General features: G+C 40.5%; 3 protein-coding genes across 4 annotated transcripts; all 3 read right to left on the minus strand.

Annotated features, from left to right (window-relative positions):
* Positions 1–1,117: 1,117 nt before the first annotated feature.
* LOC103409193 (histone-lysine N-methyltransferase, H3 lysine-9 specific SUVH1-like) lies at positions 1,118–4,086 on the minus strand. Of its 2 annotated transcripts, none has more exons than XM_008348017.4 (2): positions 3,909–4,086; positions 1,118–3,627 (listed from the first exon to the last, which is right to left on the minus strand). In XM_008348017.4, exon 2 carries the CDS (start codon positions 3,480–3,482, stop codon positions 1,413–1,415), a length of 2,070 nt encoding a protein of 689 aa, XP_008346239.1. In that variant the 5' UTR covers positions 3,483–3,627; positions 3,909–4,086; the 3' UTR covers positions 1,118–1,412. The 2 variants fall into 2 exon arrangements, with proteins under 2 accessions (XP_008346239.1, XP_008346233.1); XM_008348011.4 differs by having other exon boundaries at positions 1,118–3,675; positions 3,909–4,079.
* Positions 4,087–10,046: 5,960 nt separating this feature from the next.
* Positions 10,047–10,565, minus strand: LOC139191881 (uncharacterized). The gene has a single exon (XM_070812911.1). It carries the CDS (start codon positions 10,563–10,565, stop codon positions 10,047–10,049), a length of 519 nt encoding a protein of 172 aa, XP_070669012.1.
* Positions 10,566–15,098: 4,533 nt separating this feature from the next.
* LOC103409209 (MATH domain and coiled-coil domain-containing protein At3g58370-like) lies at positions 15,099–19,104 on the minus strand. The gene is made up of 5 exons (XM_017325838.3): positions 18,998–19,104; positions 18,790–18,914; positions 18,498–18,673; positions 16,614–17,498; positions 15,099–15,551 (listed from the first exon to the last, which is right to left on the minus strand). Exons 1-5 carry the CDS (start codon positions 18,998–19,000, stop codon positions 15,541–15,543), a joined length of 1,200 nt encoding a protein of 399 aa, XP_017181327.3. The 5' UTR covers positions 19,001–19,104; the 3' UTR covers positions 15,099–15,540.
* Between the last annotated feature and the right edge of the window lie 2,992 nt (positions 19,105–22,096).

Genomic DNA, 22,096 nt, shown 5'->3' on the forward strand with positions numbered 1-22,096 from the left:
TTTTGTTTGGGAACGATAACGAAGGCTGCAAAAACATTCTTAATTTGTTAATATTAATTAATTTCTCAATTCAGTTGGGCAAAAGTAGGCCCACGCTTGCTATGTCAGCAGTTAACATACTAACTAACGGACAACGAGAAGAAAGTCTAACATTGCAATGAACTCGCAAGTTGATGTGTGACATCACAATGTTCAAGAGAATGACACTCACATTGGGATATGACTTGAAATATCAACTTCCACTTCCAAAAACCTGCATCTCTCTCTCTTCCAAAACATACCGCATATGTTATATTTTTTGCAGAATTTCTAAACCGCTATGCTGGGAACTACACCAGCCCAATTACCCCCGAAAGCTAGACTGAGAAACACATTCTTCACCTAATTGTAACCATTCCTCATTTATGGGCAATGCCAAGGAACTAGCAACTGCCACTCTAGAAGATGACCAAACGTCGTCGAGGTCAATCTTGAAACTTCTAATAGTATCATTGCAGAATAGAACTAGAACCTCCTGCAGAACATAAATACATCACTGCTCTAGGGATACTATAACACACCAAATGTGTAAACCCAGGGGTATACTGTCCACACATCTCTTAAATTGATGAAGGGCTAACATCTAAACGCCCAAACTAAACTTTGATGAATAGTTGCCTGGTCACGACTCACCCGAGTCATCGCCAGAAATCAGAGGCAGATCAATTAGTTTGGTTGAGCTAAAGCTGAATATGTCATGAAAAGAACTTTTGGGTCTGGTTGTACGAGGATGATATAAGTAAGGAAACGTCTAACTGTGTCTACATGGACCTCCAAACTTCAGTACAACAAATGGGTTACGATCAGAGCAAAGTTAACAATGAACAATCAAGAAGTAACTAAACTATAATTCCATCTATTTGTTTCCTAACACAAGTACATGACTTGCCCAGTAAAAACAGAGCAATACTATCCTATAACAGCATCTCATAATATTATTTATTAGAAATTCAAGCAGATTCCAAATACGACGTTTCATGAATCCGTAGCATAAGCATCTTCTTACACATATATCCTAGATTGCATTTATGAATTTCCATGCAGAGAGTTTTTATATAAGAAAAAAAAAGATGGGAACTTAAAAGTACGCAGGCATGTCTCCCCTAAAGATTGAAAGATAAACAAAATCACAGTCATGCTAAGTTCAAAAGCATATAACATGATGGAGATTCCAGACTTTAACCAGGATCATGTTTGTCGCACCATGATAGTCTGTTGTTGGAACCTAAACCATCGCCCAGAAATTGAAAGACAAAACAACAAAACTACAGCTATGCTACATTCAAAAACATTTAAAAAAGATGAAGTTCCAGTTATTCGAACCAGGATCATGTTTGTTGGCACTGCATCAGCCTGTTTTAGAACCTACACGATCAACCAAAATAACCCCGGCATTTCGACGATCCACATAAGCATTTATTCTTCCTGTTGGGTCCACTGTTACTGCCAGCTTCATTAGAGCTTGAACTCCCATAATCATATGTCAACTCTGTCATCGGGGGAATGTGTCCGATGGCATAAAAAGCAATATGGACAAAAGACTGATTGTTGTGCTCATATACAACTGGTTGCCAAAAAACATTTGGTGAGCAGCTGTGATTAATGAACCGACCTACATTCCCAACATTCTTGGCACTTATGATCAGGCGATATGGAATGTTATAATCCTCAACATCATTAGGACTCTCCTCTATTAATCCAGGTTCATAACTCCACTTGAATGATTCATAATCACGGCCTGTGTCAAAAATATATTCATCATTTTCCCCTCCATCCTCTTTCTGTTTTAACTTTGCTTCATCTATAACTTCACCAGCATACTCACAAATAAAAGCACCAGCACGAATAGAATCCCATGACCGGAGGCCCCAGCCCCTATCCTTTGTCTTAAACACTTCCAGCCGCAATTTTACACCAGTTTGGGATACTCGGTTTTTGCAGTTGGGAGTGCATGGACACGTAGGACCACATTCATGTAACAATTGTTTACGGCTGACTAGAATCCCATTGCTAGTATAAGGAAAATCACCTCCATTTTTCTGAATGCAAGAGCAATTCGTATCACCTGGCTGGCATGCACTGCGGCAATTGCATCCAAAAGAAGGTGGCATTAGACTGAATGATTTAGTATATTTGAGTGTAGGGAAATAAGTGAAAGAAACCAGCGCCTTCTCATTATCAACCTCATTTACAAGGGAAACAGGTACAGGTTCAGTCCCTGAAGTGAGGTCTTGAAGAACAAGTCCAGCCCTTGAGGAAAAACCATCCTTCCACTTACGAATAGCTTGCCAAACTGCAAAAGCTGGAGGCTGTCCAGGAACCCTTAACAACTTGTACTTGAATATATTGCAACCAGCTTTCCCCCTCTCTGTCCATGACTCATGAACTTTATATAGGCCATCATAGACATAGATCTTTATTGTTGAACTAACATCATCTTTCACGCCCCGAATCACTCGTACTTCATTTCCATGATGCAAGCTTCTCTGAAGAGCAAGATTACCCCTTTCAAGCTTCTGATCAGCAACCTCCCTATCTTTGTCTTTGCTATTGCTATTTCCACCCTGACCACTGTATATCAAGACATCGCTAGCCTCTGCCTCATCATCATAGCCCCCTGAAGAAACAATGCTTAAGGCTACTGGATCTTTGTCACCATCACCATTGCCAGTCATGTAGTCAATTCCAGCCATAGATGGAGCATGTAATCCGACCGCACACATTTCCATTCGGAAAAAGAAAATATCACCAATCTCAACTCCAGGGATAACCCCAACTCTCCTCCTCATGTTTGTCCGAACCTTTTTGCTCATCACGATGCCACCAGCTTTCAAATCTGCACGCTTAATAACCCCAGTTTTCGATTCCTTGTTATCTTCAATCTGGCATATCCTTCTCCGGAGTGCATCAAAATTCATGAGCACATAATTAACCAACTCCCTGTTACCATCTTCAATTTGAAATGAACTCATAGCAGAAACAAAGGTCACACCTGACCCATTGTTTGTTAACGAATCACCATCTCCATTTTTCTTGGTCTTCTTCCGAGATGAACTAGCTTTTGTGGTCTTCTTTCGAGACGAACTAGAACCTACATGAGGATCAAAGTACCCATCTCCATTGGAATCCTCTGGAAAGTCATCGGCGCCAGATGAGGTTGGGGCTCTATATGACCGGATAGGAGCGGGCATGGGACCGGTTGGCGTCCTCATCTCACTATTTAGATCAGGTGAGGCCTGGTAGCTTGACGGTAAACCAAATGGGTAAAACGGAGGAAACCCATTAGGGGTATTGCCAAAGGGAGGCATGCCCGGAAAGGATGGGGCCTGAGACGCAGCTGGGAACACCGGCATCAAACTACGCAAAGGTCTAACATCCAAAACCCTTGACTTATCAAACCCAGCTGAAGGAGGAACGAAGTTTTGGCTGGACCCTCCTTCCATTACAAACCCTTGTTCACAAATCAACACAATACCAAAGTTTTTCGCTTTTTCGACAAACCCGTAAAGCCCTTTTCCTTAATTTATCTTCCTTCAACTTCTGGGTTCTTGTAATGGTTCTCTAAACTCTAAGCCCCAATTTCATCATCTTTTTTTGTCAGAGAAAAAAAAAAAATTTCACTTCAGACATTTATCTCTGCAAGACAACATCACAAACGACGCTGCACATTACTGAAAAGTTTCATAATTTAAAGAGCACGGAAAAACTCGAGCTGAAATCTACAGAAAATGAGATCTAGAACATGGTGCTGAGATGGGTATTTGGCTAAGATTTAAAATATTGACCAGAAATATTCAAATTAAGCATCAGATTTACATGCATGAATGCTTCGGTGGGAAAACAAGAATTGCAAAACCATTGTCACTCACCTCTTTGCATTTTCAGTTAAGAGCTGGGTATTTCTCCGTTGGCGACTTTCACTTTCAGAGAGAGAGAGAGAGAGAGAGAGAGAGAGAGAGAGAGAGACCGCACTACTTCAGTTCCGGTTTCTACCTTTTTTACTGGGTCCAACTTTAAACCGTCGTATGTTGCTATGTTTTGCCAAATGGTGTCCATCTAGGCCAGTTTACACTTCTAAAAGTTTCCTCATTTTTCGCTTTCTTAAAAAGTAACAAAAAAAAAAGTAAACTGCATTTAGACTAAAAAATTTGGGATCAGTCACTAGTTTCTGAATTATACCAATTTAACATGTTCGTCAGTTTTAATGTCTAATTAGATGTTAAGTTCTGATGTATCATATATTGGATTCATATTTTAAGCACACGTTGACCGTCAATTTCATAAAATGATTAAAAGAGTAAAGCATTAAACATTAAAGTTGAAGGTCGACGAGTGCTTAAAATGTGGGTCAAATCTATGCCACATAAGCACATAACGTCTAATTAGTCTGTAAAATTGATAGAGATGTTAAATTAGTGTAATTCAGAAATCACATTATGTAAAATACAAAAATTGAAACCTCGTGACTCATTTTGCAATTGGCGCCCAAACCTTGTGGTGTATAATGTAGTTGAACCAAAAGCAAAATCATGAAACTAGTCAAATTTATGTGGCTTGAATGCTATGTCGCACTCAATGCTACATGTATATTAGTCATTAGATTTGATTGCCACAAATTGCTGGATCTTCTATTTTTTAACTCAGTCATTCATTCTTCATATCACTTAGTGCTACACGTACCATTGAAGAAAAATTGTAAAGTTAGTATCAAAATTAACTTTTGGATTAAATTGCATATTTGGTCCCTAACATATAACATATTACATGGGTAAAAATCAAGTCTCTAAACTTTTTTTTTTTTTAAATAAGTTCTTGAACTCATTAAAACCTACTACTTTATTCCCTATTATAAGATTTAAATGAATTATATGCAAATTTCCATCAATTTAGGTCACGAGACACATTCTAAAGCGTAATAATGTCACTTCGTCACCCATAAGCTCTTGACATTGCTCATAGTTGCGAATCCACTCCTCTCTCCTCCAACTATTGTGTTCCATCGACCATACTCCACTCTCCTCCTCCAACATTGGGGTCAAAAGACTCAAAACTCAACTTAACAATAAAAGGATGTGCATTGAAGATAATTGAAGTCAAAACTCAAATCTTAGATAATTGGAGTCAAAACTCAAATCTTAGTTTTCTTAGTTGGCATTTGGCAAAAACTCTATATTGGGTTTGAATCTCATATTGGAATCCAAATTTGGCCTTACTTTAGCCGGAAACTTCTATGAGTTTCAAGTTGTGAAACCTTGTCCTTGATTTATCATATTTTGTATTATCGAACTTATGAAATTACCAAATTACCCTTGAGTTGACTTTCATTGACCGTCTCGTCGAAACGTGTAGACTTAAGTTAATTAATTTATTCGTATCGTACTCATCGTCATGAACGCGTAGGTGTGAATGGATTTGAAATCGGATGTATAATGAAGATTCTACGTTCGAACCGTCGAACGTTTTTGAATATTTGTGTTTCCTTTTATACATTCTTAAATTGCGAACCAAAGGGGACCCACTTGGGACTCTTGTCCCTTTATCTTTCTACCCAATCCGGATTCCCCCTTCCTTTTTGGATATTTACTTTATAACACACTATCTCTCTCCCCATCACTTTCTCTCCCTTTTCCTTTAAGACTCCCCCTGAGTTCTCTTTCTTCTCTGCAAACTCTCCATCTTCTCTCTGAGCTTCACTCACACAACAATAACCACAAAACTCACTGCTTGGACGTAGGACCTTGAAACCCCATGCCAAAACTTGATACTTCAATCATGACAGTCACGATGAACCTCTCATTCGATGAACTCCAACGACTTTCGTGACTTTTTCGATGTGGGTAAGTTCCTAGAAACCTTTGGGATGTGTTTTAAGGTTAGATCAAGGCTCCTTTTAAGTTGTACACACTTGTTAAACGTAGATATGGCTCGGAGTAAGCTTTTCCAAGTTTTCCTGCAAGCACCGTCCCTTTCTAGGCGTTTTTCGACCAGACCACGATGAGTTACTGTCGTGCAAGGTACTATTCTCTTCATCTATTTGAGAACTATGTTTTTCATTTTTGAATCACTCGATTTGGTTGAGTATTGAAAAAGTTATGAGCGTTTGAAGGTTTACCCAGAAATCGGCCAATCCACGGCCTGAAACCAGGTTAACTCGACCCGATACCCTTAAACCCGGATCCAGAACCCAACTACTAACCAAACTAAATCTTGGGCCATGCAACCAAGCCTAACCCAGAAACAAACCCAACCCAGAACCAAGCCCAAACCCAGAACCCAAATTTGACCTGACCCGGTCGAATCCTAGATTCCAATAAGCGCATGGGTGTGCGTGAGTGCCTGTCTTGGCCGGTGCGTGGAACAGATGCACCTCCATTGGAGGTACTGTGCTTCGCCGCTGTCCATTGCGGTGCCGATGACTTTTTCAATGTGCAGGGTACCCGAGGTTCCCCTTTAGGTTTTTCGACGTCCTAAATTAGTTTATGACGTCCTAAATCATGTTGATGTGCAGGGTACCCGAGGATCCCTTTTAGGCAATTAATCCATTAATTGGTTAATCAACACATTTTTGGAATAAATATTTTGGGGGTTATGTAATTTATATGGGATGTTTTGAAGGTTATGAAATAATTATCTTGTGGAAAATATAGGATGAGGATGGATGAAATAACTTTGAATTTGTTACCTATTTTGGGCACTTTTGATTTGGCTGAAGGATGATTGCCCACTGCTCGCGCGTAGGAATCTTATTGTACCTCAAAGGTATTTTTTTCCTTTTTTGTCAAAAAATTCACGTGTCACCTTGTGATTATTTTTGGCTCCACAAATGCCCCCACACCTGTTGGGCTGCTTATAGGAAAGGGCAGTAGGTGTAGAGATCATCTTGCTTTATGAAACGTAGGACTACTTCATATTTTGATGTAGATTCCCTCTTTAATAGGAAATTAGATCCTTCTAGGAAAGGGAAATAAATTCTCTCAAAGTCTATTTAAGTCCACCTTAAGTGGGTTATTAAATCAACTTTGGAGAGCGATTTACTCTACCCTACAAGAGAGAGAGCTTAGAGGATATTTGTTCCCCCTCCTCTAGCAATCTTCTACATCTTACCCGTGCAAAAGACCGTCTTTCGTTGATTTAGTCTTCTCCGTGTCGCACCGATGTAAGAAAAATTTAATTTTTCTTGTCTTCTTCTTGGATAGTGTTGTCGTGAGGCAGCTGTCGGGATGGTGCAGCATGTCGGCTGACAGGGGCCAGGAATCAGCTCGGCATGGGCTGATGAGGTGTTGTGGCAGGGACCACTGCTTTAGGCTACTTAACTTGGCTAGAGCCATGGGCAACTTGAGCAGTTGGGACCGTAGATTGAAGCTCTGAAATGTAGTGCTAGGTGAACCGCATGACTCATGTCTTTTGGGCTTCTGGACCAGGCCGACGATTGAGAGAAATGACGAGGTTGCGAGCCTTATGAGCTGCTAGAATGTTGGGCATGCAGGCCTCCTGCCTGTTGGAATGCTAGGTTGAGCTTCCCTGCTAAGTACCGTGAATGGCGTTGGTTGCTTAGTTCTTTTCGCCAGGAGAAAAGTGGGCTGCTCCCGAGAGAGAAGGTAAAGAAGATCAAGGCAGATGCATTGGTTCGTTTGAACGCTGTCGTGGAACCTATTATGAATGAAGGTGGAAAGAAGAGATTTTTCCCGCCTGCTTAATAGATGCTGGTTGAGAAAACTGAAGACTTCCTCCGCTACTTGTATGGGTCTGGTTATTGCCAAGAATCCTGTGATTAACATGACTTCTTCCAATGGGAAGGAAAATGAGGCTGCTAGATCTGAGCATGTGGCACCTGCCATGTCGAGAATGGCTTGTACGATTGCTGATAGTATTGCTCAGTGTAGAGGTCTTGTTATGCCTTTAGTGCCGAAGTCTGCACTAAGATGTTCGTTGGGAGCAAAGTTCGGTTCTTCTTCGGAAAAGCTTGCTATTACGAAGAGCGATAAGGTGGACTCTACTGCTAAAGTGGCACTAAGGCCCATTCCCTCTGTTGCTAAGATTGATTCGTCTGCTGGGAAGAAAAAAACTGCTTGCATGGGTAGCTGTGAGAAATCCACTAAGCCTGTTTTTGGGGAGGCTGCTGAGATTTGTGTGCTTTTGAAACCAAATCTTCTTGAAGACATGGACGCTTGTGCCAAGTTTGTCAATGGCGTTAGGTTGTTTGCCCAAGTTCCTTTGCGAAGCATACGACCGAGTATAGGAAGATTACTCTACTTGCAATGATACAGAAGATGGCTATTCTGGCAGCCGAGTCTATGCTCCTTGACCAAGAGGATACCAAGGATGCTGATGAGGTGGCAAAGGCTGTGGCAGCTGAAGCTTATTCTTCTCATATTCAAGATCTTGAGCACGCTATTTTTTAGCTTCATTCTGCTGCTTATGCAAATGATGAAGAGTTGATTGCTGCTTATAACCAGGTGATCCACTTCAAAAGAATCGTCGATAGGCTTGAATCCTAAGTATTGGAACTTCAAGGTGTACTGACGATCAACAAAAGTCTGAAGAAGGAAGTGGTTGAGCTGTAATGTGTTCGTGTTGGTCTGCTCGAGAAGGATGAACAGTTGAAGGGTGAGAATGATGGGCTTGAGTTTTTTAGACCTTCTCTATTTCTCCGGAAGACTTGCTTGCTTTTACTTTTGAGGCTTCCATTGGTGAAGTAGTTGGAAAAGTTTGTGCCTAGGCTGGGGCAGCTAGGGGTGAAGCGTTGGATGATGCCACTGCTAAGAGTGTCGTGACTGTTGAAAGTGTTATGACCGAGTAGTCGTGGGATGTCCAAGCCGTTGAAGTGTAGTCTTCTAGGTAGCCTTTAAGATTTTCTTTGTTTTTCCTTGTAGCTCTTATTTTGCTTGAACTCATTCGGCCTTTGCTAGTTGTTTATAAACATGTTTCCTTCGCTTATCTTCATCTTCACTTCTTTTTTTCATGCCCTAACCTTTAGACTTTTATAGACTAGTGGCAGGCGTGCTAAGTAGACAAGCTCGCGTAGCCTATGTAGCCATAAGTGTTGGTGTAGAACTTTGCAAAGTTGTCAGCCATAGGGTTGGCAGCCGGATACCTTACTTACAGAAGTAGACAAGTCCGCGTAACCACTAGGTTGTTAACCTTGGCTTTCTCCAATTCTGTAGGTTGCATAGCAAGTATCACAACACTTTAGGACTTGGTGTAGGTTGTTCTGCGCTTGGCAGAGGTGAAGCTTATCGACTACGTAGCATATCAGCAGTGGATAACGCTTCGTATATGCACGCTAACTTGTTTAACCTTTCACAAGAATGTGCGGTTGCATAAGTTTAGCGTGGTTTTACTGCTCGAAGGGCAAGCTGTAGGCAGTCTTCCGGAAACCGTAGGTTATCTTAGTGCACTAGATAGCAGTTTTAGGGTTCCAAGGCAGCCGTCTATAGAGCGTACTGCATAATGTGCCCCTTCCGTCTCTAGGGCTTGGTTCTTCACAGATTAGGCTAAGAGACCCAAAATCCTTCAGTTAGCTAAGCCTTGAAAAAGACCATTGTGGCTACTTCTAGGAATCCCGGCGCAAGCCATCGTGCATCTAGTTATACTAGGGCAACTAGGCTTATCCACGTTTGGATATTCAGAGTGTAAAGTTTATCCTCTCGTCTTGGAGAGTTGACCCATGTGGGTGTCGGGAAATTGATTTACCCTCTCACACTGGAGAACATGGTTGGTCCCTCGGAGGGTACAATTCCTGAGATAATTCCCTAAGAAGGGCGCAGTCTTTTCTTGAAGTGTAGGAGTGATAAGTTGTTGTAAGCATGCAGTCGAGCCAAATTGTGATTGCTTCTGAATTCCTCATTGAAAAACGAGTGAAACGAACGAGAACTTAGATGTAAGGTAGGAACTGCATAACAACTGGATAGTCTTTGGCTTGTGAGGTGGTGCCCGTTGAGTTTCTCTTTGGGCTTTGATGTAGTGGGAGGTCACACATGGTACATCTTCAGATTGTAGGCATTCCACTACTTTTCGATCTTTTTTTTTCGTTTCATGGTGGCGAGGGTGTAATTACTTTTTCCGTCTACTTTACTAATCTTGTACAGACATTCCCAAATGAGATTCATCTTTTTGGAGCCTTCTCTGCGGGTAGTGATGAAGGCTTTTCTTAGGACTAGATCTCCGAGCTGGAACTGCTGGATCTTAGCCCTTTTGTTGTAGCTGGAGAGGAGCTGATGTTGGTAGGCTGCAATGCGAGTGCTGGTCTGCTCGGGCTTTTCCTCTACCAGATCTAAGCTTGTGACCATCTCTTTACCGTTCTGTTCAATGCTTGGTAGTAGAGCGGTGATACTTGGCTTGATGACATTGGGATGAATGATTGCTTCCGAACCAAATGCCAAAAAGAAAGGAGTCTCACCGGTTGCTCGTCTTTTGGTGGTGCAATATGCCCATAGACATATGGGGAGTTTGTCAGGCCATTTTTCCTTATTATTAGTGAGGGATTTCTTGAGGCAGTCGAGGATCATTTTCTTCGACCTGCCCATTGCTTTGAGGGTATCTCGGCATAGACATGTGCTGCTTGATGCCATATTTTTGGAAGAACTTCACCAAATCTTTGCCCATGAATTGTGGGCCGTTGTCGGTGACAATGGATTAAGGGGCCAAATCGATAAATGATGTTCCTCCGTATGAAGCGCTCTATGTCCGTCTGAATCGTGGTCGTCATGGGCTCTGCTTCTACCTATTTGATGAAATAGTCGGTTGCCACGATCATCATGCCTTTGCCCCTAGTAATCTGGCTAGTGAGTAGCTGCGAATCAGAATGAATTGAAAGCTTTTTCACCGCTAAGTCTTTTGTCATTCGAAGGCCTGCTAGTGGGGTTTCATACTCTGCTTCGTTGTTAGATGCTTTGAAACCTAGAATGATCACCTGCTCGGGCATCGAACCGCCTGGGGTGACAAGGATCACATCTGCTCTTGAACCTTTGTAGTTGGATGTGCCGTCGACATGCAAATGCCAGAAGTCTCCATCGGGTGGAGTAAGCGCGGCTAGAATATGCTTGTCTACTTCCGGGGCATCATTGGGTCGCTCTGTTGCGTCACGTAGGCTCGGCGTGAAGGCGCAGTAGGGAGCTGTGGAGATGAGGCCATGTCACACGCAGCAAGAGATGCACAACTGCTGGTATTGGGCCATTCTAGAGTTGAATCATTGAGCAAAGGTCGGTTAGGGCTGTGTGACGCGCAGCAGGAGGTAGTGCTCAACTGCCGGTACATGTTGCTCTTATGTAGAATCTTCTGGGGCGACGAGGATAAAACTTGCTTCTGAGTGTTCCTTCCAGTGTTCATCTGCCCTTGGCATGTCTTTTAGGCCGAGTTGTTGCGTTCGTAAAAAAACTTTACATCCGCCAGGGTCTACGCCTTTATCGTCGCGCATCTAGATTCGGCGGAATAATGCGTCATGATGATGATTGTGTGCGTTTGAAGGTAAAACTTGAGCTTCCTGGTTACAACAACTATTGCCAAAGTTAGCTTTTGAATTTCTAATAGCATCGAGAAGAGCTTTCGAACTGTAGAATACAGGTAGTCGAGCCCCCAGCTTTTCTCATATGATAATAGAGCTTATTGCTGCTTAAGATATCGTCAAACATGCGAATGAGTCATCCGTTGCTTTGGGTTTGGATAGTAGGGAAGTGATGTCGGGTACTTCTTCAAGTTCTTAAATGTGCATTGGTGAGCCTCGTCTTAAAGTGCATGCTTCTTTGCCAGAGCGAAGGAGTCTGCTAGAGTTAGATCTTCTTTCATGATCAATTTTCCGAAGAGCAAGTGGTCTGCTAGAAGTCTTTTATGGAAGGCTACTTTAGCTATCGAGTTGTTGCATCCGACTATCTTTGCCTTCTCTGTTTTGAACCTCCTCACATAACCACGAAACGACTCATTTGGGTTCTTCTTGACGTCGAACAAATGGTCGGACTTCTTTTTGATCGAGCGATAGGATGAATATTCTTTGGTGAAAACCAAAGAGAGTTCGTAGAAATTCCGGATGGATTGTGGCGGCATGGTGTAGAACCAATCTTGCACCTCACCGTTGTAGAGTGGTGGCGAATATCTTGCACATGAAATCATCGTTGTTTCGATAGAGGATCATTGCGCTTCGGTAGTGTTTTAATGTCTCTTCGGGTCTTCATCCCTTTTGAAAGATGTGAAATGCGGCATGCTGAACTCGCGTGGAGGCTCTGCCTGCTCGATCTCATCCGTAAAGGGTAACCTGCTTATGTTGGTCATGTTCCGTCGTAGTGCCTCGTCGGTGACCTCGTTGCGTTGGAAATTACGCAATTGCTTGGTCAAGAGTCTCTCTACTTCTTCCTGAATTTTGCTTTGTTGAGGTAGTGGAGCTCGCGGATGCGGTGCGTGTAGTGCGTTCTTAGCAGGCAAGCGAATTCTTCGTAGGCTGCAGGTTAAACTTGAGTCGTATTGAGTGACTGCTTATCTCCGTCCATCGTGCTGCCTACTCCGATGTGAGGTGGATGATGCTCCTTGCGAGCTTAGCCGTGAATGAACACTTCACTTGAAAGGTTGCTCATGTTGACTATTCAGTGTGACCCCGATCGTGAATATATGCTCATCTGTGGGCCTAGTCGAGAGTGCACGCTCCTCCTCGCTCTAAGACGGGAGTATACGCTATCTCGGGTGTCCAATCGGGAGTGTACACTACCTGAACGCTCGGTTCATGACTGGTCGAGTGGCTGCTTGCCAGGATGTTGCTGGAAAGGTTCTTTGTCTGCCTTTGTCCTACTTCGAGACACCTTATCTAGGGCACGTTGCATCTCGGTGCACTGTAAAAGCTGGTTCACCAAGCTCGTCTGTTGTGCAAGGGAACTCGTCAACTTTATGACTTATCAAGACAAGTGTTGTTCGCCACTTAGATTGGAAGAGCTTGGAAGGAATATGCCTCATTGAGCAGTGGAAGGGTAGTAGACTCCGGGCGCGAGATTTGAGTTGGGAAATGTCAAATCTGCGAAAAAATATGGTGAGAATGCCTCCGGCTCGATGATAGGTCCGGATGGTTGAGACAGTCTTGGGCCGACTTAGGCTGTTTGGAAAGCCACGGGAGCAGACTAGGTTGCAGGAGTAGGCTGGGCCACGAGAGCAGGCTGGGTCGCGAGAGTAGGCTGCTCGGCAGGAGCAGGCTGGGTCACGGGAGTGGGCTGCTTGTCGGAAGCAGGCTGGACCACGGGAGTGGGCTACTCGGCGGGAGTAGGCTGCTCAGTGCGTGATGTATACAAATGCGAGGCTTGGGCTCAGGCCCGTGCAAGCTTGGATGGCACGGCTTGGGCTATGGTGGAACCTCGTAGTGGTGGTACCACTCCATCTATGACCACATTTAGCCTCGTGGATCGCCGCAGTCCCATTTCTTGAGTATTAGAATTTTCACTTGTGGAATTTTCTAAATTTCTAGCCATTATATTTTTCTTATACATTTTATCAAAGAACCTTTGCAAATAAAAAAATTCTAATAATAAGAATGTATGAAAAATATTCAAATGGACTAGAAAATAGAGAAAAACCTTTTTATGCGAGAGTCTTCTACGAGTCTGGATCTCAACTCTCAATGAAAGCACCAATTTGTGGATGCAAATTTCTTCCTCATTGATCTTGGACAAAATTGCACCTACAAAACAATTAACACCTTAGGTCAAGGCCAAGAGCCTCATGCGCCCACGATGAATGGGGGGGTTTTGGCCGAAGAACCTCAAATGCCAAAGTTAGAATTTAGAGAGAAAAAGTGTTTGAGAATTCTAGAGAATTTTAGCAAGAGTGTTGGAATGATCTTTTGGGGAAAATGAGAGCCTATTTATAGGGATAGGGTGTAACTTATGGTTTAATGTGTGATTTAATGGATTAATTAGGCAATTAATCCATTAATTGGTTAATCAACACATTTTTGGAATAAATATTTTGGGGCTTATGTAATTTATATGGGATGTTTTGAAGGTTATGAAATAATTACCTTGTGGAAAATATAGGATGAGGATGGATGAAATAGCTTTGAATTTGTTACCTATTTTGGGAACTTTTGATTTGGTTGAATGATGATTGCTCGTTGCTCGCGCGTAGGAATCTCATTGTACCTCAAAGGTATTTTTGTCCTCTTTTGTCCAAAAATTCACGTGTCGCCTTGTGATTATTTTTGGCTCCACAATATCTATATATGGCTTCGGTCGGGTGATATAGTGGCATACGGGCGAATGATATCTATTTATGGCTTCGGTCGAGTGATGTAGGGCTTACAGGCAAATGAAGATTTATATATGGTTTTAGTCAGGTGATGTAGGGTCTACGGGCGATTGAAGATTTATATATGGCTTCGGTCGGGTGATGCAGGGCCTACGGGCAAATGAAGGCCTTCAGGCGATTTTGATACCACTACTAAGCACACTATATATGATATATGTTTTATGAAGTTTTATGGCATGCTAGGGTTTTCGGAAAACCTATTACATATTATGCTATTGAGTTTTCTAAACTGGGGGTTAGTACGTTAATGAATAACTATTTTAGTATTACTTATATATAAACTTGGTCTACTCATGTTTTGTTTTGCACCCCCTCAGGACCTAGGAATGAGGCATACGATCTGAGCTACGAGGCATTCCCATATTAGTAAGCTTGTGTCCTCCTTTCTGCGTTGGACATCTCTTGTAATAGCACCTTCTATTATACCTTCCGCTTGTATTCTGAATTAGTAATATGCTCTCAACATGTCATGCATTATCACTATTATTTTGTAAGGTTTGTATTTTGTAAGCTTATGTCATGCATGTTTCTGCAAAATTTATATGCATGTTTCTCATGTTCTCAGCATATGCATTCATAAATGGCTTGCATCACCCTCGGGTGTTGGCCAACACGTGGCCATCTTGTTGTCCTTTGGACACCGGGATCGGGGCGTGTCACAAGTCCCCAATGTATTGGGGAGATTTGGACTCATATTTAAGCTCAAATGTAAGATTTCAGTCCAAATTGTTTAAAGCATTGAAGATGAGTAGTAAAGTGACATATTGAATGAAAAAAGGGGAGAAGAACTAAATGAGATATTATTAGATTGAATAAAGAGAATTTACAGATAGAACTAAGAAGGGCAGAGCAAAAGGTGAAAAAGGAAATGCAGAAAACACGCCCCTACAATGGCCAAGATTGTTTGATTCCCTGGCTGGGGAGGAAGAGATCCGGAGAGGATCTCAACCCCTACTACTTTTATACAGGCAATTGGGGTAAAAATTTCAACCCATCAATCAAGAACCATAAATTTATTGGGCTAATTAATCTCTAGTCGAGTTTGAGATGGTCCACTTCTCCTTGGCAGAAGTAGCTTCAGCTTCCAATTGTTTGGTCTATATATTGACATAAAAAAGAAAATGTCCGGTCATGCAAAATATTTGTTCTACTAGATTATATTAGATTCGAACTTGAGACCTCTTCTTCTAACATGCGAAAGAGAATCACCAATAAGACCAAGAGCTAATTCCACTCTGCAAAAACAAACTTTACATAAACCAACTAGCTATTCCACTTTGCTGGAATCACGTCCCCAAAAAATGAATCGAGAAATATTGCTAAATCGACTTAGATATAAGATAGAAATAATGAACTATTGGCATAAATCCTTGCACAGACAGCATATACGAGTAAATCAGCAAGAATCCAGTACCCAGAAGAAAGAAGAAACAAAAGTCTAGCAAGTCTTTCTAGCACGGAGCACAACATTCCAAATTTTAACTGTTCAATCCAAAACAAAACGATGAAATATGAAAGGCGCAACTTCAAACACTGTACGAAATCTTAAGAAACAATGTTAAGTTTCAATTGTAAGAGTACGAGTATGATCCTTACAAGTCTTGGGATAATTGATATTATAAAGAAGTCTAAATCTTATAAGGAATGCAGTCTTGAGAGAAGTTCCAATTGGTTTTGGAAAAGAACTTAGTGTTGGAACTTTATAAGGTCTCATAAATCTTTATGGTTTGTATAACTTTGACTCCTAGTCCAATTTTGATAGGGAATGGACAGAGGAGTACTATATATATGGTTCAAACCACTGCTCTTGTGATACCAGCTTGTGTTGTTCTAAGACCTATTGATTAGAGAAGCTATTGTCATCGTAAAAGAGGAGAAGGTTTCGGACACAGAGGCTGCAATGGCTTCTTCATCAGGATCGAACAATGCAGGTATGTTCTAAGGGTTTGATTCTTAAGTCTGTTTAAATGCAAAGCTTAAACTAGTTGTGATTCAATTGGATGAATCCTTGATTCTTGGATAAGGTGTTATAAACTTGTTCTTACATCAATATCAAAGTAAAAGATGCATTTTTGACGAAAGTAAATTCAAATAACTCACTTGAACAAAGGCTATCAACACGGACATCCTGCCTAATCGATCAGACCAGGAAGTTGATGAAGGTGCACAAAACTAGTCGTAAACCGTGAAATATATAAACGGTTCCCAAAACTAGCTTACTATACATGTCTATCTCTCTCATATGTCCGTCCTACAACTCATATCAAAGAGAAACTTCTATGATAGGACTAACTCACCACAACCTAGCTCAGAATCCATATCTTTCTCGTTGAAGCCCTCTTCCTCCTTAGCCAACTCTCTCTTTGCTTCCTCAAGCTCTGCCTCTGTGACAGCAAGGGCAGCACTCCGCCTCTTCTTCTCATTATCCAAAGCTTCAACGTCTTCTCTCAACCTCTTCACTCTCCTTGCCCTTTCCAGAAATTTCTTCATACCCAAAGCCGATTGAACATGTGGCTCCAGCCAAGCCAAGTCAAATCTGAACATCTCGACATCCTCCCATAAACTTCGAAGATGAGTAAAGGCATCCCCATTCATATCCTTGACCTTTGTTGTTTTAAGAAAATGCAAGAGCCCTCCGAGCGCTGTCAAAGCACATTCTACAACTTTACGATTCTTCTTACGTACGCACTCAATCAATGAAGGATGCAATGAACAAGCTTCCTCCAGCAGTGGAACGAAAGCTTTCTCTATTAGTCCCAACCCACGAAATTCCAAAAGCTCCCCTGTTGGTTTGGTGGGAATTTCCTCAAGCTCCTTAACTAGAGAAGGGTCAGGAAGGCTTTCAACAATAGCCTTGGTGCAAACTTGTTCAGGACCTGATGTTTCTTGGAAAGGAGTCGGCAGTTCTGAACTTGGTGTCTTAGGTGTAGGAGAAGATTCTGGAGTATGCACCGAATGCACATGTGAAGGTTCCTGCCCACCACGCTCTTTCTTTATGGGCTCCATAAGTGCAGATTCTGCAAAACCATTTGCTCTTTGGTCTATTGGAATACGGACCTTCACTTCAACAATGCATTTATCATTCACGAGATAACCTGCAGTCTTGTCATAAAGTTCACTGAGCAGCATGAATGATTTGAAGCCCCATTCACTACTGTGTTCTTTGAACTCTTTATAAGAGCCTGTGAGCAAAAATATAAAGGAATACAAAACTTTAATCAGGTACACAAAGCACATCAAAGGTAATACGGAAACAACAACAAAGGAAGTCCAATTTGGAATTTACTACAGAAGCAAATTGTCAACAAAGATGACCTCAATCAATGATCAAGAACTCATGCTAATTATAATAACATATTTGCAGATGGACTTCCTTCCATGTGTAAACGTACATAACCCAGGCATAAATCCGTTAGCTTTAAAACCAGAAAGTTTAAGAAAAAATAAAAACTAAGCTGCTACCAGTAATATTATCACCACCAAAGCTTAAGGGAAGAGAAATTCTAAATAGTTCTTGACGACAAATCCAAACTAACTGATCCGAAAATCAAAATTATGGTTTCATTGATAAAGATCAGCTACTCAATTTATACTAGAAACTCACTCCAAAAACCTTGTTTGAAATCTTTATATCCAAATGCAACATAACTTGTTCCAACAACCAACAACGCATGTCGCATGAATGAGATAACGATCATTTAAACAATTTGTCCTAGAAATCACTACAAATTCTTTGTTTTCAATCATTCAATCCAAATGCACCATAACTTATTACAACCAACAACGCATGTCACATAAGTGATCACTATCAGTTAAACAATTATGCTAGAAACTCACGCCAGATCAATCAGTTAAAACAAGTTATACTACAAACTCACTCCAAAACCTTTGTTTTAACTCTTTCTATCCAAATGCACCTCATGTCGTATAGATGACAAAAGCTCAGCAAAACAATTTACAATCTTATACTAGAAACGCAATCCAAATCCCTTGTTTTAAATCTCTCCATCCAAATCCACCATAACTTGTTACAAGTAACGAACGATGCGTGTCACATACAAACAACAAACAACAACAGAATCATGATGGAAAGCACAAGGAAATCCATTTACTGAGTTTCGATTGCCAAAGCCACAAGATCACATAGAAAGAACATAAACATGAAACAGTAAAAGTTATACCCTTTGTAGCCATTGTGATTGTCTTGTTGCTGTCCAGTTGATTGAGCACACTCAAGCTGAAGTGGGCAAATTTAGTCCAACCAGGTTCCAGAGTTGAAGCACTTGGGACACACAAGTACATGGAGAAGTGCATTTCGGAATTTACTTCGTTGCCCTTCGGCCGTGCTAGGATCCTCCTGACCAAATCAAAATTATCAAACCAAAACGGCGATCTTGAAGTGTTCACAATCAAAAAAACAAAAATTTAAAAAAAAAAACCTAAACAAAACAAAATATGAGAGAATAATTTTACCATTTGAAACCAGCGATGGTGAAAACGTCAGAGTAATGATTTTCGTTCTTGAGCTTAGAGAAGTTTTCGATCACCCATGTGAATGTCCCAGACACCTCTTCTTCTTCCTTGTTCTTGCTCTTCATCTACAAAACAGAAAAATTCAAATAAATAAAACCCATAAAAATGGTCACCCAATAATCACACCAACCATCACAGCAATCCTAACCATGATCGACGGTGAGAGAGAGGAGGGGGGAGAGAAAGAGAGAGAGAGAGAGAGAGGAAAATACTCTCCACTCCCCAGCAGAGCACACACTGACACTGCAGCCCAGTAGGCTCAGCGGACAAAACCTCCAATTATATGATGGCTCAGTCAAACAATGTCCAAAGGGGTCCCATGCTGGTCCTTTTTTTATTTTTTTTTAAAGAAAACTAATGGATATGATTTGGTAGTTTTGAATTTTAATGATAAAAATAAAATAAAAGGTAAAATGAATAATACATGGATTAACTTTTTAGTGTAAAAATATGATTTTTTGTTAAAGTGAACAATACCAGGAGTTTTTCATTAAAGTTCATTTATTTTTTCTTCAGAAAAGGCAAATATATTACCAACAAAGAAACATTACACATGAAAGGTCCAAATATACGTTGTGAACAAAAGAAAAAACAAACCCTTAAAATACACATTACAAAGCCCAAAGAAAGCTTTGGAATCCAGCACAAACACACCACACAACACAAGAAACCCTAAACCACATCGGCTACTGTAGCAAGTCATTTTGCCGCCGAAACTCCCCAATGAGTCGAAACCATCTCCGTCACAAAGACCTGCCATCACATCATCTCGAGTCCCAGAGTTGAGGAAGAAAAAAACTGCTCCATCCCTCACTAACCACCAAAACGATTGCCGCTCCATCCTCCACCCACGTTCGTGCTTTATGTCTAACAAAATGGACGGAAATTGCCATCCCAATGTCATATTTTTTCACTTATTTAATAACATATTTATCCTTTTGTAAGAAAACTTTTAAATCCTTATTTAATTAATTACTAAAATTTTGAAAATGTTGTAATGTAATATGTGGATGACATATACGAATAGTTTGTTACTATTCATCCAAAGAAAAATAAGATGGGTTATCATTTATATGAAGAAAGCTTGTAAAGCAATAGTCTTGTAACAATAATCTTTTGCCTATAAAATGAGAGCATACGGAGGAAGAAAGAAAGAGATAAAGAAAAGAAGAGATGAGAGGAAGAAGAGGAAGAAGAGAGATATAGAAGAAAATACCAGTGAGCTGAGCTAGAGAGAAGAGAGAAAATAGTGAGAGTTATCTTTGTACTCCTATTATTTCACGTAATGAAAGAAAGTACTACTACTGTCCTGAGGACTTAGGCACACTTGCCGAATCTTCTAAATATTGTGTCTCATTTATTTTATGCTCCACTGCACACATACTGTCGATTTTACAACACATTATCAGCACGAGAAGCTTTCATGTTAGTGGAGAGCATACTCCATAAATCCGGCAAAGCACTACCTACCTTTCACATTTGTCAGCTGTAATCTCACAAATAAGAAAATATTTTCATTTCATTTTCATATCTCTGTATGACTAATTTTCTTAAGGTAAATTTACATTTTGGTTATATAATTATTATTATTATTGGCAGAAAATCTGACAGCCATGAAAACAAATTTTGAACTCCAACTTGCTGACCTCTGATTGAGATACTTCCTTCTTGAAAGTTGTTCATTTGCCCAATATCTATAACCTTTGCTTTAGAGCTTTGATATTTATGTGAATGATGTTGGTTCAAAGCTCTTGTCACAAACTTTATTTACTTAAAAAAAGCAATTTATTTATCATGGCTGTAATTACCGCCTATTGCTTTAATTTATTTAGTGTATTACATTTTGTTATGATGAGTATTTAAAGGACCCGAAGTTCCTTAATCAAATCAAAACCTGAAGTTTCTTGATTCTCATCATATGAAAACATCAGACCCGAAGTTCCTTGATCAAAAATCAAAACCTGAAGTTTTTTAACCAATAGAGATAGCAGTAGTTCCTCAATTAAAATAAAGTGACGACCATAAGTGCCTCACTCCACAAACTATTAAATAAGGGCCAGAAGTTCCTTGCTTCATGTAAATGAGGACCATAAGTTTCTTAATCCATGTACAAATTAAGTATGGGTATGAATTCCAAAAATACGAACCTAAAGGTTCTAATGATGTCAACATTGAAAATAAATTTCAAGTACAAATGAATAATGTTTTGGTCTGAAGTTCAAAATATGAATAATGTTAAGAACTTGAAATTCTAACATTTTGTGTGGGCATATATTATATGTGGCATGAGTTAATTATTGTAATTTCTGTCATACCTGAATTTCTTCCTTTTGGGAATAAGAAAATGGTGAACTTAGCAAAACCCGATTTTGTGACCAGCGTCATCTTACACGAGATACTTTCATGAATTCATAATGCTCGAGAACTCATGTGGAAGCATATGATATTAGAAAATATCTATACTTAAAGGCTCATTGAATCATATTCATGGAATCAGAATTTTCCATGGGTTCCCATATATAACAAGCTAAAGTAGAAGCTTTCTGACATGTATAAAATCAAATGGGAGAATTTTTTTTTTATATATACACATGAGTTACAACTACAAAAAACCAACAAACGGGGGACCTTCACAAAGGTTGCTTATGTGAAGCCTTAGTACTTGGCAGTACCCCAGAAGAGGGAGGCACTGAAGATTGATCATGTAACGCCCCAATAATTGGCAAAACACCATAAGGGGAAGGCACCAGTTACCTTTAGAATCTAGCCACGAATCTCTGGTGATCACTTTGAATCCGACTTTCGGATTCTAGCAGCTGGTCGAGCTTTATTTTCATGCTCGTTGAGTAAATATTTGCAAGTTTATGCAACTCTTTATTCTCGTGCTTAAGCCCTTTAATTTCTTGTCTAAGACTTGCCACCTTAGCCATTAATGTTTCAACTTGGCGAGTTCGAGCAAGTAGACGTTGGCTTATGTTGGATACATAACTCACACACTGAACACTCAAAACCAAAGAGTCTTGAACAGCCAATTCATTAGACCTTTTTGAAACTATTCTATTATCTTTGGGAGTGAGATAGTTCCTAGCTACTATTGTAGCCGTTATATCATCCCTCATCATAGAGTCTCCAACTGTAAAATGGCCATTAGAAGATAAAAAGGACGGGCGCCATATATTATCTTGACGCAGCTCGTGTGTATCACTTCCGAGACTCAACTATAAACAAATGTTAGATGGGCAAGCCA

This window comes from Malus domestica, chromosome 02, assembly GCF_042453785.1.
Source record: "Malus domestica chromosome 02, GDT2T_hap1".
NCBI classification, from domain to species: domain Eukaryota; kingdom Viridiplantae; phylum Streptophyta; class Magnoliopsida; order Rosales; family Rosaceae; genus Malus; species Malus domestica.

Excerpts from the sequence above, each read along its gene's own strand:
- LOC103409193 (XM_008348017.4), bottom strand. The coding sequence starts at position 3,482 with ATGGAAGGAGGGTCCAGCCAAAACTTCGTTCCTCCTTCAGCTGGGTTT.
- LOC103409209 (XM_017325838.3), bottom strand. Across the intron at positions 18,674-18,789 it reads ACCATCGCTGGTTTCAAATG|GAGGATCCTAGCACGGCCGA; the intron begins GTAAAATTATTC and ends TGATTTGGTCAG. Across the intron at positions 17,499-18,497 it reads AATCACAATGGCTACAAAGG|GCTCTTATAAAGAGTTCAAA; the intron begins GTATAACTTTTA and ends TTTTGCTCACAG.
- LOC139191881 (XM_070812911.1), bottom strand. The coding sequence starts at position 10,565 with ATGGGCAGGTCGAAGAAAATGATCCTCGACTGCCTCAAGAAATCCCTC.